At 43.7% G+C, this 12,636-nt stretch overlaps 2 protein-coding genes across 2 annotated transcripts in view; both read left to right on the top strand.

Moving 5' to 3' along the window:
- The first annotated feature begins 503 nt into the window (after positions 1–503).
- On the top strand, positions 504–5,003 carry LOC121539455 (zinc finger protein 770-like). Its single transcript, XM_041847961.1, has 2 exons — positions 504–675; positions 982–5,003. Exon 2 carries the CDS (start codon positions 1,048–1,050, stop codon positions 4,549–4,551), a length of 3,504 nt encoding a protein of 1,167 aa, XP_041703895.1. The 5' UTR covers positions 504–675; positions 982–1,047; the 3' UTR covers positions 4,552–5,003.
- Positions 5,004–7,077: 2,074 nt separating this feature from the next.
- Positions 7,078–12,636, top strand: part of aqr (aquarius intron-binding spliceosomal factor) — an 81,848-nt gene continuing 76,289 nt past the window's right edge. The window contains exons 1-11 of the mRNA XM_041847960.1: positions 7,078–7,174; positions 7,457–7,560; positions 8,049–8,105; positions 8,195–8,235; positions 8,333–8,368; positions 8,458–8,578; positions 8,843–8,983; positions 9,574–9,642; positions 9,882–9,982; positions 10,573–10,649; positions 11,955–12,019. Of these exons, the coding sequence (XP_041703894.1) occupies positions 7,135–7,174; positions 7,457–7,560; positions 8,049–8,105; positions 8,195–8,235; positions 8,333–8,368; positions 8,458–8,578; positions 8,843–8,983; positions 9,574–9,642; positions 9,882–9,982; positions 10,573–10,649; positions 11,955–12,019 (852 nt within the window). The 5' untranslated portion in view covers positions 7,078–7,134. The remainder of the gene's footprint in view (positions 7,175–7,456; positions 7,561–8,048; positions 8,106–8,194; positions 8,236–8,332; positions 8,369–8,457; positions 8,579–8,842; positions 8,984–9,573; positions 9,643–9,881; positions 9,983–10,572; positions 10,650–11,954; positions 12,020–12,636) is intronic.

Here is a 12,636-nt window from a genome sequence, read left to right as displayed (position 1 = left end):
TCTTCAAAACTAGAAAGCCACTCGGTTAATTGGTTAATCTTTAATTAAACTACAGGATGTGGGACATCGAAGTAGAGGCTGAGGTAAACATATACTTCTATAGTTGGATTTCCAATACCTTTTCCCCTTTTTTTGACTGTCTTTATCTCTGACAGATTGTAGACAGGTGTGTCTATGACTGATCGCGTCTAGGTCAGTTCAATGAGTCCGTAGCAGATTTGGATTGTGGATAGAATCTTAATCTGCAGTAAGAATAAATCTAGAGATGAAGCTGTGTAATTAGTTCGTGTCACCATTGGTGTGCTAAGCCAACCACAATCTTATTACAAATAACTCCTTCAAAGTGTGGTGGTGGATTTCTTCGACGTTTTTGGTTTGTTACTCGGATAAACCTCATAGATACTGCCACTAAAGTAGACGTCAGAGCAGAAGTGACGGTAGGGTGGGAACCTAAAATAAGTGATGCTGTTTCTGTCCGAGTATTATTGAGAGACGGACACAGTTGTTTATTTTGAACGCTGTTATCACGTAACTTCAATTTATCGTCATTTTCTGGACCGCAAAGCATACACGTTGTGTTTCTCATTCTGGAGAATAACAGTCAGTCGCACTCGTGCTTGATGAGTCTTTTATGCATTTATCATGGTGAAACTGGTAGGCTAAATGAAACATTAGGTAAGGTTAGCTAACTATCATCTTCAGTGTGTCATTATAGCTTGAATCAAGCTTTCCGAATGTTACTACATCTCAAGTTAGGCCTATTTTATGTTAAATAGAAGGAGTTTTAATGATCAGGTGACATATTTTATTACAAGAGCATGATGAAAGCTATGATTTATTAATGGATTTGCTGATAGGTTGAAGAATGCAGTGCAATGTTTTGAGATTGATTCAATGAGTTCTACATTATTGTATAGCCTGTTATATGCGTATACACCCATATCAACATTGTATTTAAACTGGTTTTATGTTTTTTCCTAGATTGTTCAATGAAGGAGAATCCTCAAGCATTTGTGGAACATCACAGGAACGAAGAAGGCAACAACAATGCATCAGTGCTCTGTTTGTAAGAAGGTATTCCCGAGTGCCTCTAAACTCCAGAGACACTATCTCATACATACAGGCCAGAAGCCATTTATCTGTTTGGTTTGTGGAAAAGCCTTTAGACAATCTGTACATTTAAAGAAGCACTCTGAGACCCACACAGGGAATTACCACAATTGGAGTCCACCCACAGACAGTTTGCCACATCCCATACCAGTACCTACAAACCTTGATCCATCTCTTGAGAAATCAGGACATTATTTGACTACAGATACCCCACTGTTGCCTACAGTGTCTTTTCAAAGAGATGGGACCATGCAGAGGACACAACTAGAGATGTACACTACAGCCTCAGAGATCAAACCGCAACCTGAACTAATCCCACCTGCTGATAATGGTTGCTTTATCAGCCAACAAAGCACTCTGCCAGGTGGACATTACTTCACAAATGTAATACTGCAAGATAACATGATCGGCTCTGATGGAATGGAGAACAGTGCGTGGCACACAGATGATGTCCACACATGTACAGTCTGCCTAATGTGTTTTAGTTCCTCTCACCAGCTTCAGAGGCACTTACCTGTTCACAGTCAGCCAAAACCATTTGAGTGTAGCATTTGTGGGAAGGCCTTCAGACTAAGGGCCCATTTGAAAATACACTCTCAAATACATGAACGTAGACCTACTGGGTTTAAGACTATCCCCATGCTTGGGTCTGAGCAGAGCTCTTCCAGAGGTAGAATGAGGGTGAACCACGAATGTCCAACCTGTTCAAAAACGTTCTGTTCTCCATCCAAACTAAAGCGTCATTTTCTTACTCACACTGGCCAGAAGCCCTTTTCCTGTGAGGACTGCGGGAAAACATTCAGGCAGGTGTCACACCTGAAAACCCACATATATGCCTCACATAATATATTGAATCCCCAAAGTGTGTGTACCAAACAAAAACGAATAGATGCTAGGAACATAAATGTAGAGATGGAGCTACAGTGTGAAATAAGCGTCAATGCCCCACAGCACCTGGACAAGTTAGAAACAAAGTCTCTGCTTCCTGTCAAAGTGGAGCCGAATGCCAGTGGTACCAGTCACTTTCAGTGTAGCATTTGCTCAAAGACATTCAGCAGTTCAATTAGACGCAGGCAGCATTACATGATACATAAAGAAGTAAGACCCTTTCAGTGCCGTGTCTGTGGCAGAGCCTTCCGTCTTTCAACCCATCTAAAGAGGCATCAATTCAGCCATAAGAACATTGATGAATCTCAGAACACAAGTCAGGTTGATGATCACAGGGATGCTGTGTTGAAGACAGAACATGCTTACCAGAATTCAGACAAAGGGATGACTTCTCCAGAGCCTAATGATTCGAAAGCTTTTGAGCTCGATATTGTTAAACCAGAGCACTGGAAGCCGAATTTAAAAGATGATAAAGACTTTCCAGTTTCCACCCTGCAGGAGTCAACTTACCTGGAGACACCGGTATCTGGTCAAACCAACAGCCAACGTAAGAAGATCAGCCAGAAAATGAAGAATCAGCTACTGAACCATCAGTGTCTCGCATGCCTTAAAAGTTTCCCTTCTCCATCGAAACTGCAGAGGCATATGTTGACCCATACTGGTCAGAGACCCTTTGGGTGCTACACATGTGGGAAGAGGTTTCGCCAGCCAACACATTTAAGGATCCACTCCCGCACTCATCTGTGGTCCAGAAATGGCAAGCAAAGATATGCTCAGCGTTCTAGACCTCCATCACATCGAATGACTGAATACAGAGGGTCTCCAGTGGGTGTCCAATTTCAGGAAATGCATCCTGAAAAGCACAATTTTGATAGGAACTTTCACCTCAACGCCCCTACAGAGAGTCAGTCAGGTCAAGGCAGTGCTTTTACATGTGGACACAATGAAAGCAATAGTAAAGTGCAGTGGTTTCAGTGTTCAACATCCTCCCTATCCAAGCTTCGGCTCCCTCTCCGAGTGCCACCAGAAACAACACTGAATCAAAGTGGCCACTTACCATTGAAGAATCAAGCACAACCTTCAGCAGGAAAAGTTCACAATGACCCTTTCCTGAGTACAGATCCTGAATTGGCTTTGAAAGGTGCTGATGCCACCCCTTTGGGGAATACAAGCCATACCGAACACCAGTGTTTGCTATGTTTCAAATATTTCCCATGTGCCTCTAAACTACAAAGACACAACCTTGTGCACACTGGCTTGAGACCCTTCCAATGCCTGGCATGTGGAAAAACATTCAGACAGGCCACACACCTCAAAGTCCACGAGCGAACTCACAACAATTGGAGACCCTTCAGACCTGCCTCTCAACAGGGAAATGGAATGAAAGTAAGAAGGCAGCAACAACTTCAGTACTCTGAAGTCTGTGTTCAAGTTCCTGTGGCGAGTTCTATGAAAACAGAGCCGTCACATTTGAAAGGTGTGAATGAATGGAGACCATTCCAGGACAATTGTGAGGATACCTGTAATAATCAAGCAAAGGCACAATCGGACAACAACATAATCAACACTTCTAAACAATCCATACCAAACAATGTGCACAAGTGCAACAACTCCAGGCCTATAGACAAAGTGATCTGTGTTAAAAGAAAAGCACACCTGTGCACAATTTGTCAGAAGGGCTTTGACACTCCAAGCAAACTATCCAGACACGTTCTCATACACACTGGGATAAGACCATTCAAATGCAGTTTGTGCATTAAAACTTTCAGACAGCCATGCCACTTGAGAAGCCATGAACAACGAACACATGAGAATAGAACATGTAGTGATGTCCAGGATAACCGCAGGTTTAGGGACCATGAAACTCTTGCCTCTGCTCAAGGAAAGACACTGAGAGACATGCCACAGTCCTACAAAGACAGTTCTGATCACTGCTCAGTCACTGATGAGGGATTAGGTCATTCTTCACAGACAAGAGACCCAAGCTTTGTGGCAAAACAAGACATACCAGATGATAATATGGAACCTGGGAGTAGACAAAGTGAGGACTATTGGTGCACTGAGTGTCACAGTCATTTCTTGTCCCCATCTGAGCTTGCTACTCATCTAAATGTTCATGTCCTAAGCAATGACATTACAGGTCAGACTTCATTGCAACAGGAAATGGAGGACCACATGGATTCTATGCAGATGGATTTTCAAACCAATCGAGTCATAGCAGATGCAGACAGTCATAATGTTATCCAAAATGAGAGGCTTGGTCATTACTGGTGTGAAACTATTCACACGCCATTTCAGTGTGACACATGCATCACATCTTTTGAAACGGAAAGGGATCTTCAGCTCCATAAATGTGTCTCAAGAAATCTAGTTGAGGTTACTCAGTCAAGCCCATATCAGTGTGCAATTTGCTTTAAGGATTTCAAGACTCCCTCCAAACTCCAGAGACATTATGTCACCCACACGGGAGAGAGGCCATTCCAGTGTAAAGCATGTGAGAAGACTTTCACACAAGCGTCTCATCTAAAAACACACCAACGCACACACAAATAAGACATGGTCTTAACAGATACATTTACATTGTAGTCATTTAGCAGACACTTTTATCCAGAGCGATTTACAGTAGTGGATGCATACATTTTTGAATTAGATAGTTCTGATTTTATTTACCTATATCTAATATTATTTATTTATCTATCTTTTCTCAGTTTAGTTTAGTATGCCCACATCACTGTTCAGAAAGGTCAAAATTACAATATGATTGATTTAATAAAATGTGCCTTGTATTGTCATTTGTTAAATCCAGAGTTTAAAATGAAATGATTGTCATGTGAAGCCAAGGCATTTTTGGTATAACAATGTGCTTGTTATTTATTGGTTAAGAGTTATTTTTTATTCATCTGCATAACTGCCATACTTTGCTGTTTTAATCCAAGTTTGTGTGACATCTTTAGAACAAATAAATGTCTATACTACACTGCTCAAAAAAATAAAGGGAACACTTAAACAACACAATGTAACTCCAAGCCAATCACACTTCTGTGAAATCAAACTGTCCACTTAGGAAGCAACACTGCTTGACAATACATTTCACATGCTGTTGTGCAAATGGAATAGACAACAGGTGGAAATTATAGGCAATTAGCAAGACACCCCCAATAAAGAAGTGGTTCTGCAGGTGGTGACCACAGACCACTTCTCAGTTCCTATGCTTCCTGGCTGATGTTTTGGTCACTTTTGAATGCTGGCGGTGCTTTCACTCTAATGGTAGCATGAGACGGAGTCTACAACCCACACAAGTGGCTCAGGTAGTACAGCTCATCCAGGATGGCACATCAATGCAAGCTGTGGCAAGAAGGTTTGCTGTGTCTGTCAGCATAGTGTCCAGAGCATGGAGGCGCTACCAGGAGACAGGCCAGTACATCAGGAGACGTGGAGGAGGCCGTAGGAGGGCAACAACCCAGCAGCAGGACCGCTACCTCCGCCTTTGTGCAAGGAGCAGGAGGAGCACTGCCAGAGCCCTGCAAAATGACCTCCAGCAGGCCAAAAATGTGCATGTGTCTGCTCAAACGGTCAGAAACAGACTCCATGAGGGACCCGACGTACACAGGTGGGGGTTGTGCTTACAGCCCAACACCGTGCAGGATGTTTGGCATTTGCCAGAGAACACCAAGATTGGCAAATTCGCCACTGGCGCCCTGTGCTCTTCACAGATGAAAGCAGATTCACACTGAGCACATGTGACAGATGTGACAGAGTCTGGAGACGCCGTGGAGAACGTTCTGCTGCCTGCAACATCCTCCAGCATGACCGGTTTGGCGGTGGGTCAGTCATGGTGTGGGGTGGCATTTCTTTGGGGGGCCGCACAGCCCTCCATGTGCTCGCCAGAGGTAGCCTGACTGCCATTAGGTACCGAGATGAGATCCTCAGACCCCTTGTGAGACCATATGCTGGTGCGGTTGGCCCTGGGTTCCTTCTAATGCAAGACAATGCTGGACCTCATGTGGCTGGAGTGTGTCAGCAGTTCCTGCAAGAGGAAGGCATTGATGCTATGGACTGGCCCGCCCATTCCCCAGACCTGAATCCAATTGAGCACATCTGGGACATCATGTCTCGCTCCATCCACCAACGCCACGTTGCACCACAGACTGTCCAGGAGTTGGCGGATGCTTTATAATAATAATAATATGCCATTTAGCAGACGCTTTTATCCAAAGCGACTTACAGTCATGCGTGCATACATTTTTGTGTATGGGTGGTCCCGGGGATCGAACCCACTACCTTGGCGTTACAAGCGCCGTGCTCTACCAGCTGAGCTACAGAGGACCACACTTTAGTCCAGGTCTGGGAGGAGATCCCTCAGGAGACCATCCGCCACCTCATCAGGAGCATGCCCAGGCGTTGTAGGGAGGTCATACAGGCACGTGGAGGCCACACACACTACTGAGCCTCATTTTGACTTGTTTTAAGGACATTACATCAAAGTTGGATCAGCCTGTAGTGTGGTTTTCCACTTTAATTTTGAGGGTGACTCCAAATCCAGACCTCCATGGGTTGATACATTTGATTTCCATTGATCATTTTTGTGTGATTTTGTTGTCAGCACATTCAACTATGTAAAGAAAAAAGTATTTAATAAGATTGAATGAAATATTCAGATCTAGGATGTGTTGTTTAAGTGTTCCCTTTATTTTTTTGAGCAGTGTATATAAATGTCTATCTCTGTGATTTTACCTTGAGATAAGTCAGTTGAATTATGCAAAATGATACTTGATAGTTCATCATCATAGGTTACCTGAATCATTAACATGCTATGTTCTCTCATCATTTTACATTTACATTTTAGTCATTTAGCAGACGCTCTTATCCAGAGTGACTTACATCATATCACTATATGGTCTAAAACATTGTTTAGCCGTAATAACAACTCTATAATGATAACCCCAGATATTATAGAAATAAGACCAACTTTTATGTATTTTCCATATGTGTACTCCCAAAGAATTTGGAAAATACTGACTGGATATACTGGCACTGCTTGCTGTGTAGGAACTATTGTTACACCCCTTGTTTCACTAGGAATCTAAACATAGCCAACCGGAAATGTGTCGTACATAAAGTGTTTTGCTTGTGTACATGCGTAGCGGGAATCACACACATGTTTTGAAACAACACGGTTGGTTTCTACAATTATTTGACTTTGTATGTAAACAAGCAATGTTTTATTAGCTACTAATTGTTGCTACCATAGCCAGCTAGTTGGACAACAACGGGTACTAGCTTGCTAGCGTTATCTACTACTCTGTAACGTTACTAGCTAACGTTAGCATTAACTTGCTAGCTAGTTCGCTGGACTGTAAAGTCCAATTTAGCTAGCTAGCATGCTAGTGTTATAAAGAAAAAATGTAATTGCAATAGGTAGTTTGCTATGTTAGCTTATAGTTCAATTTTTCCTTAGGAAAGCAAGCTAGCCAGCTGAATACCGACATGGAGAATCAAACCCATGCTAAGAAAGCATCTGCGCCCTCTGTGTCCCAAATCAACGCAGAATATGTCACACAGGTAACTGTATGCGCAAATAATGTTTGCTTTATGTGTCTTTTTACACTTCTGCTAAAATAACTGCCATCTCTACTTATGCTGGACATCAAATTGGTAGTTGCTGTAACTCTCCTAACATCCTTAACAGTCGGGATTGGTGGCGCTGGAATGTGAGAGTTTTTTTACTTGGTTTTTTTTATGTCACTGATTATTTGACGGGGGTGTACCTACACCTGGGGTGCGTTCAGTTCGCTTGAATGTTTGCTACGTTGCGGCATTTGCTACGTTGCTGACGGTATTCCACAACCCCTCCCCGTTTTTCAACGGGTCGTTCAGAACAGTACCGTTTCCGTTTATTTGAACATTGCACACCGTTTTTTCGGTGTAACAGCAGCCCTGGTTGACATCTTTTGAATTTTGGAGAGGGAGGTTTTCATTCCGCCCATAGGATTTCAGAGGAGGGGATGTACTGTGGGTTGCTGTTATAATAACACTCTTTCTTCTCTAAGTTGGCTAACAGATACTGGGCGCCCCATGCCAAGAATAAACTACCTTTTGACCCAAAGGTGAGCCTCCTACTTACAAACTTGAGTTATGAATATAGTGGAGGAGATGGTCTGCTTGCTCTAACAAACTATTATTGTCACCCACTCAGGTCTTGGAGGATGTCTATGAGAAAGAGATTCTCAAGTCCAAGTGAGTGAACTCAACTCTTGAATAACATCAGTATTTTGTAACGTTAACTCTTCTTACCAGTAGTATAAATCCTCCACGTCTGCTATTTTATCTTCAGGTTCGCCATTAGGAAGATCATGTTGTTGGAGTTCAGGTGGGTTTTTGACATTTTTAATGTGGCCTCAATACATTATTATCAGTCATTTGCAGTTTTTAACATGCTATTTGTGTCCTGCCTCTCAGTCAGTACCTGGAGAACTACCTGTGGGTGAACTATAATCCTGAGGTCTCCAGTAATGCCTACCTCATGTCCATCTGCTGCATAGTCAATGAGAAGTTCAGAGAGAACGTCCCTGCCTGGGAGGTAATGGATTCAGTGGCCTGTCAAACAGAAATGTTGATCCTTGTTTGTCCCTTTGGTTCACTTAGCAAATTCTTATCTGCGTTAACATCGAGTGTGTTGGTAACCATGCTATGTTGTTGTGAATATGGGTGTTGCGTGTCAGCTGTACAGGGACAGCCCCAGTGTTACAGCTACTTAGGGCAGATGTCTCCAGCGAGCATTGATCAATCTCCTCTAATATCAATGCATGTCCTCTTTATCCCTTGGTTTATTATCTTTATCCAGGTGTTTAAGAAGGAGCCAACGCACTTCCCGTACTTCTTTAAGTGTGTGATGGAGGCCGTGCTGGCTGGAGAGGAGGCTGGCCTGACTCTGAAGGAGCAGACTGTACTGTTGGTTTTCCTCGACCACTGCTTCAACAGCCTGGTATGTCCCACACCAACCAATATCTACCTCTCTGTAAATGGGGAATTAGTTATTATATCGACCACATAATATAAGTTGAGTAATACATTGTTTTATTGCAAAATTATGTTAGTAACAACCATAGAATGAAGAGTCCCTTTCCTCTGCCCTTGTTCACTCCCCTTTCCCTGACCTAATGAGAATGGATAGGTGAAAGCAGCAAAGCTGAAGCTAGATGGAGCTACTGCTTATGCCTACCCAGTAGTCTCAGAGCCACGAAGATGAGCAAACAAGAGCAGAAGGGAGGGGGAAACTTCCTGTAGTTGGTTTTAAGAAAAGTAGTTTGGTGCAGGTTCCACTAGGTGGCAGTATTACACTTCAAAGCTTTGTGTACTTGGGTGCCACCCTAGCACATCTGTATTCTCCACCCCTGCTCAAAACCATGAGTAGCCACTGCACCAGTCTCACTCTGAAAATCTATTTTCATCCCCTCTGCTTCTCCTGAACTGAATGCAATGGTTCTAATCTATTTGGTGCGTTGCCATTATTCTACCAACTCTCTCTCTCTCTCTCTCTCTCTCTCTCTCTCTCTCTCTCTCTCTCTCTCTCAGGAGGTGGATTTGATTAGAGAGCAGGTGCAGCAGCTAATCTCACTGCCCATGTGGATGTGTCTCTTACCTGTAAGAACTCCTCTTCCCTTTTTCTCCAGTGCTCCCATGTCCTTAGAACTGTCACTCTGTTAGATATGGATTATGTTTAAAATTGTGACAATATTTTCCACATTTACAAATTGTGATTGATTATGTGGAATAGGGTTGTTGAGCCAAAAACAACTTTCCTAGGTCAAAGTTTGAGTTTTGCTCTCTTTTATAGCATCCTTAAGATTGATTAATGAACACACTATCTGTCATCTTTACAGTCTAGACTGCAACATGAGCTGAAGAAAGTTCCCAAGCTCCAAAAGTTTTGGAATCTGATCAAGAAGAATTTTGACAAGCTGGAAGACAAAGCTTCAGAGCAGTAAGACCTTCACCTTCTGCCTGTATCTGGACCAGTAGAAATAGACCTTAACCTTCTGCCTGTATCTGGACCAGTAGAAATAGACCTTCTGCCTGTATCTGGACCAGTAGAAATAGACCTTCTGCCTGTATCTGGACCAGTAGAAATAGACCTTCTGCCTGTATCTGGACCAGTAGAAATAGACCTTCTGCCTGTATCTGGACCAGTAGAAATAGACCTTATGCCAGTATCTGGACCAGTATCTGGACCAGTAGAAATAGACCTTCTCCCTCTGTCTGTATCTGGACCTGTAGATATAGACCTTCTGCCTGTATCTGGACCAGTAGAAATAAACCTCCCTCTGCCTTTATCAGGACCAGTAGAAATATAACTTCTGCCTGTATCTGGACCAGTAGAAATATAACTTCTGCCTGTATCTGGACCAGTAGAAATATAACTTCTGCCTGTATCTGGACCAGTAGAAATATAACTTCTGTTTGTATCTGGACCAGTAGAAATACCTTCTCCCTCTGCCTGTATAAATAGTCCAATCAAAGGCACAGTGTTGTGATGTGTGTCACTAATTATTATTTCCCTGCCTTTATTTCCAGAGCTAAGATGGAGAGGACGTTCCTCTCTGCGCTCATTAAGAAGTTTCTGGGTGTTCTGATGTCCATCTCCCCAGCAGGTAAGCATTTAGCAACACAGTTATGATTTATGAACAAAGCAGTGTTTTATTATTCCCCACAAGCAGCAGGCAGAAGAGAGATTCTCAAGGCAAAAAATAGTCCTCATACAGAAAAATGTGTCACACCTTGTTGTGCCAATTTATTTAAAAAGTTAGCAGAGAGGTACAAATCTTACTCTGGCGGCAGACAGCCTAGCGGTTAAGAGCATTGGGCCAGTAACCAAAAGGTTGCTGGTTCAAATCCCAGAGCCGGCAAGGTAGGAAAAAAATCTGTTGTTCTGAGGGCGGGGAACAGTTGTTGCTCAAGGGCAAGGCAGGTAGCTTAGTGGGTAAGAGCGTTGTGCCAGTAACCGAAAGGTCGCTGGTTCTAATCCCCGAGCCGACTAGGTGAAAAATCTGTCGATGTGCCCTTGAGCAAGGCACTTAACCCTAATTGCTCCTGTAAGTCGCTCTGGATAAGAGCGTCTGCTAAATGACGTAAATGTTAACCCCTAACGATAACTGCTCCCCAGGCGCCGATGACGAGGATGTCGCTTAAGGCAGCCCCCCGCGTTGGGTTAAATGTGGAAGACACATTTCATTTGAATGCATTCAGTTGTACAACTGACTAGGTATCCCCTTTCCCTTCCCTTCCCTACCAGTGGCAAACTAGGACACCCCAGGCACGTGTGACGAGCCAAAGATCTTTGATAGTCTTTATCTATGCGCAGGCCTCATCTCTATGTGACATCTCTACAGTCCAGCCCTGTCTCAGGTGTCATCTTCTCTCAGCCCAGACCTCATTACGGGTGTGAGACACACCTTTTCAACCCTCTATCCTTTCTTTCTGACTTGACCCCCACTGTGAAAGAGCAGCAATGTCCAGATGCTCCCCCTCTTCGCCTCCATGGTGACGTAATGCAGGGTGACACAGACCCCCCTCCCCACCCAGCCAACCTGAGTGCTCAGAATAGCATCTCTCCCAACATGCAGCTAGGTGAAGGTGGTCATGCTGTGACCCCCGACTCTAATCCTCCCTGTCAGAGTCCTGGTACACAGCACGGGGACCCATACACACACACACACACACACACACACACACATACACACACATACACAAACATACACCTCCCCTAATGAGGGCTGATCTCCCAGTGCGCTGCAGTGCCTGAGGAAGACTCACACACGCGGTCTCCGTGCACGGCTGGGCCACATCCCTTCATCCCCCCATTCCCTCCTGTGTTTTAGTGTGTGATGGCAGAGTGTATGGTCATGTATGTTATTACCTAATCTGAATTGAACGACTCCCTGTGTTGTCTCTCTCAGGCCCTGTACCCATGGAGAAGGTGCACTACTGCGAGAGGTTCATCGAGCTCATGATTGACCTGGAGGTAAGAAACATTTATAAGGGACACTATGGTCTTGTTGTGTATTTATGAAGGGTACCAGGCAGCCATTTTATATAGGATCAACTGAATATCTGCATTCACTGAGCATGCAAAGACGCTAGTGAGTTCGCTGTACCTACCTATACAGCTATTTCGGTCTTGATCTGTGTTGAGTATGGAATCCTGTCCCTGAATGACTGGTTTTTGATGACTGTGAGAAAAGAAAGGTTATTTCTAGCGTAGAGCAATGGAGGTGTGTAAGGTCACAATGTAGCGTTTTTTCTTATTGTCTCTGTGGTCTGGCTTTATAATTACATGTAGCGAGTGTGTCACATAGTCAAGATGGTTCCTTCCCTCTCCAGGCTGCAAGGCAACGGTGCTACTGTTTACACACAGGGAGGATAGGATGAATGGATTTCTCCTCCGTCTGATGACAGGCTATACTTTTCCCCCCCGGTACTGGCAAGACAAGCTGCCTCTGGAGAAATCCTTTCCCCCTCAGCAGTATCATTTTACAAAGGGATGGCTGAAATCTCATACTTCCCTCTCTGGGATGATATGATAATGCCCTGTGAATCTCTGTAAGGAAAAAGAGACCCTACATTTTACATGTGTGTTAG

This window comes from Coregonus clupeaformis, chromosome 25 (assembly GCF_020615455.1).
Source record: "Coregonus clupeaformis isolate EN_2021a chromosome 25, ASM2061545v1, whole genome shotgun sequence".
NCBI lineage: Eukaryota > Metazoa > Chordata > Actinopteri > Salmoniformes > Salmonidae > Coregonus > Coregonus clupeaformis.
The sequence above is the reverse complement of the archived record's forward strand: the minus strand, read 5'-3'. Positions and strand labels throughout refer to the sequence as shown.

Coding starts and splice junctions, on each gene's coding strand:
- LOC121539455 (XM_041847961.1), top strand. CDS start 1,048: ATGCATCAGTGCTCTGTTTGTAAGAAGGTATTCCCGAGTGCCTCTAAA.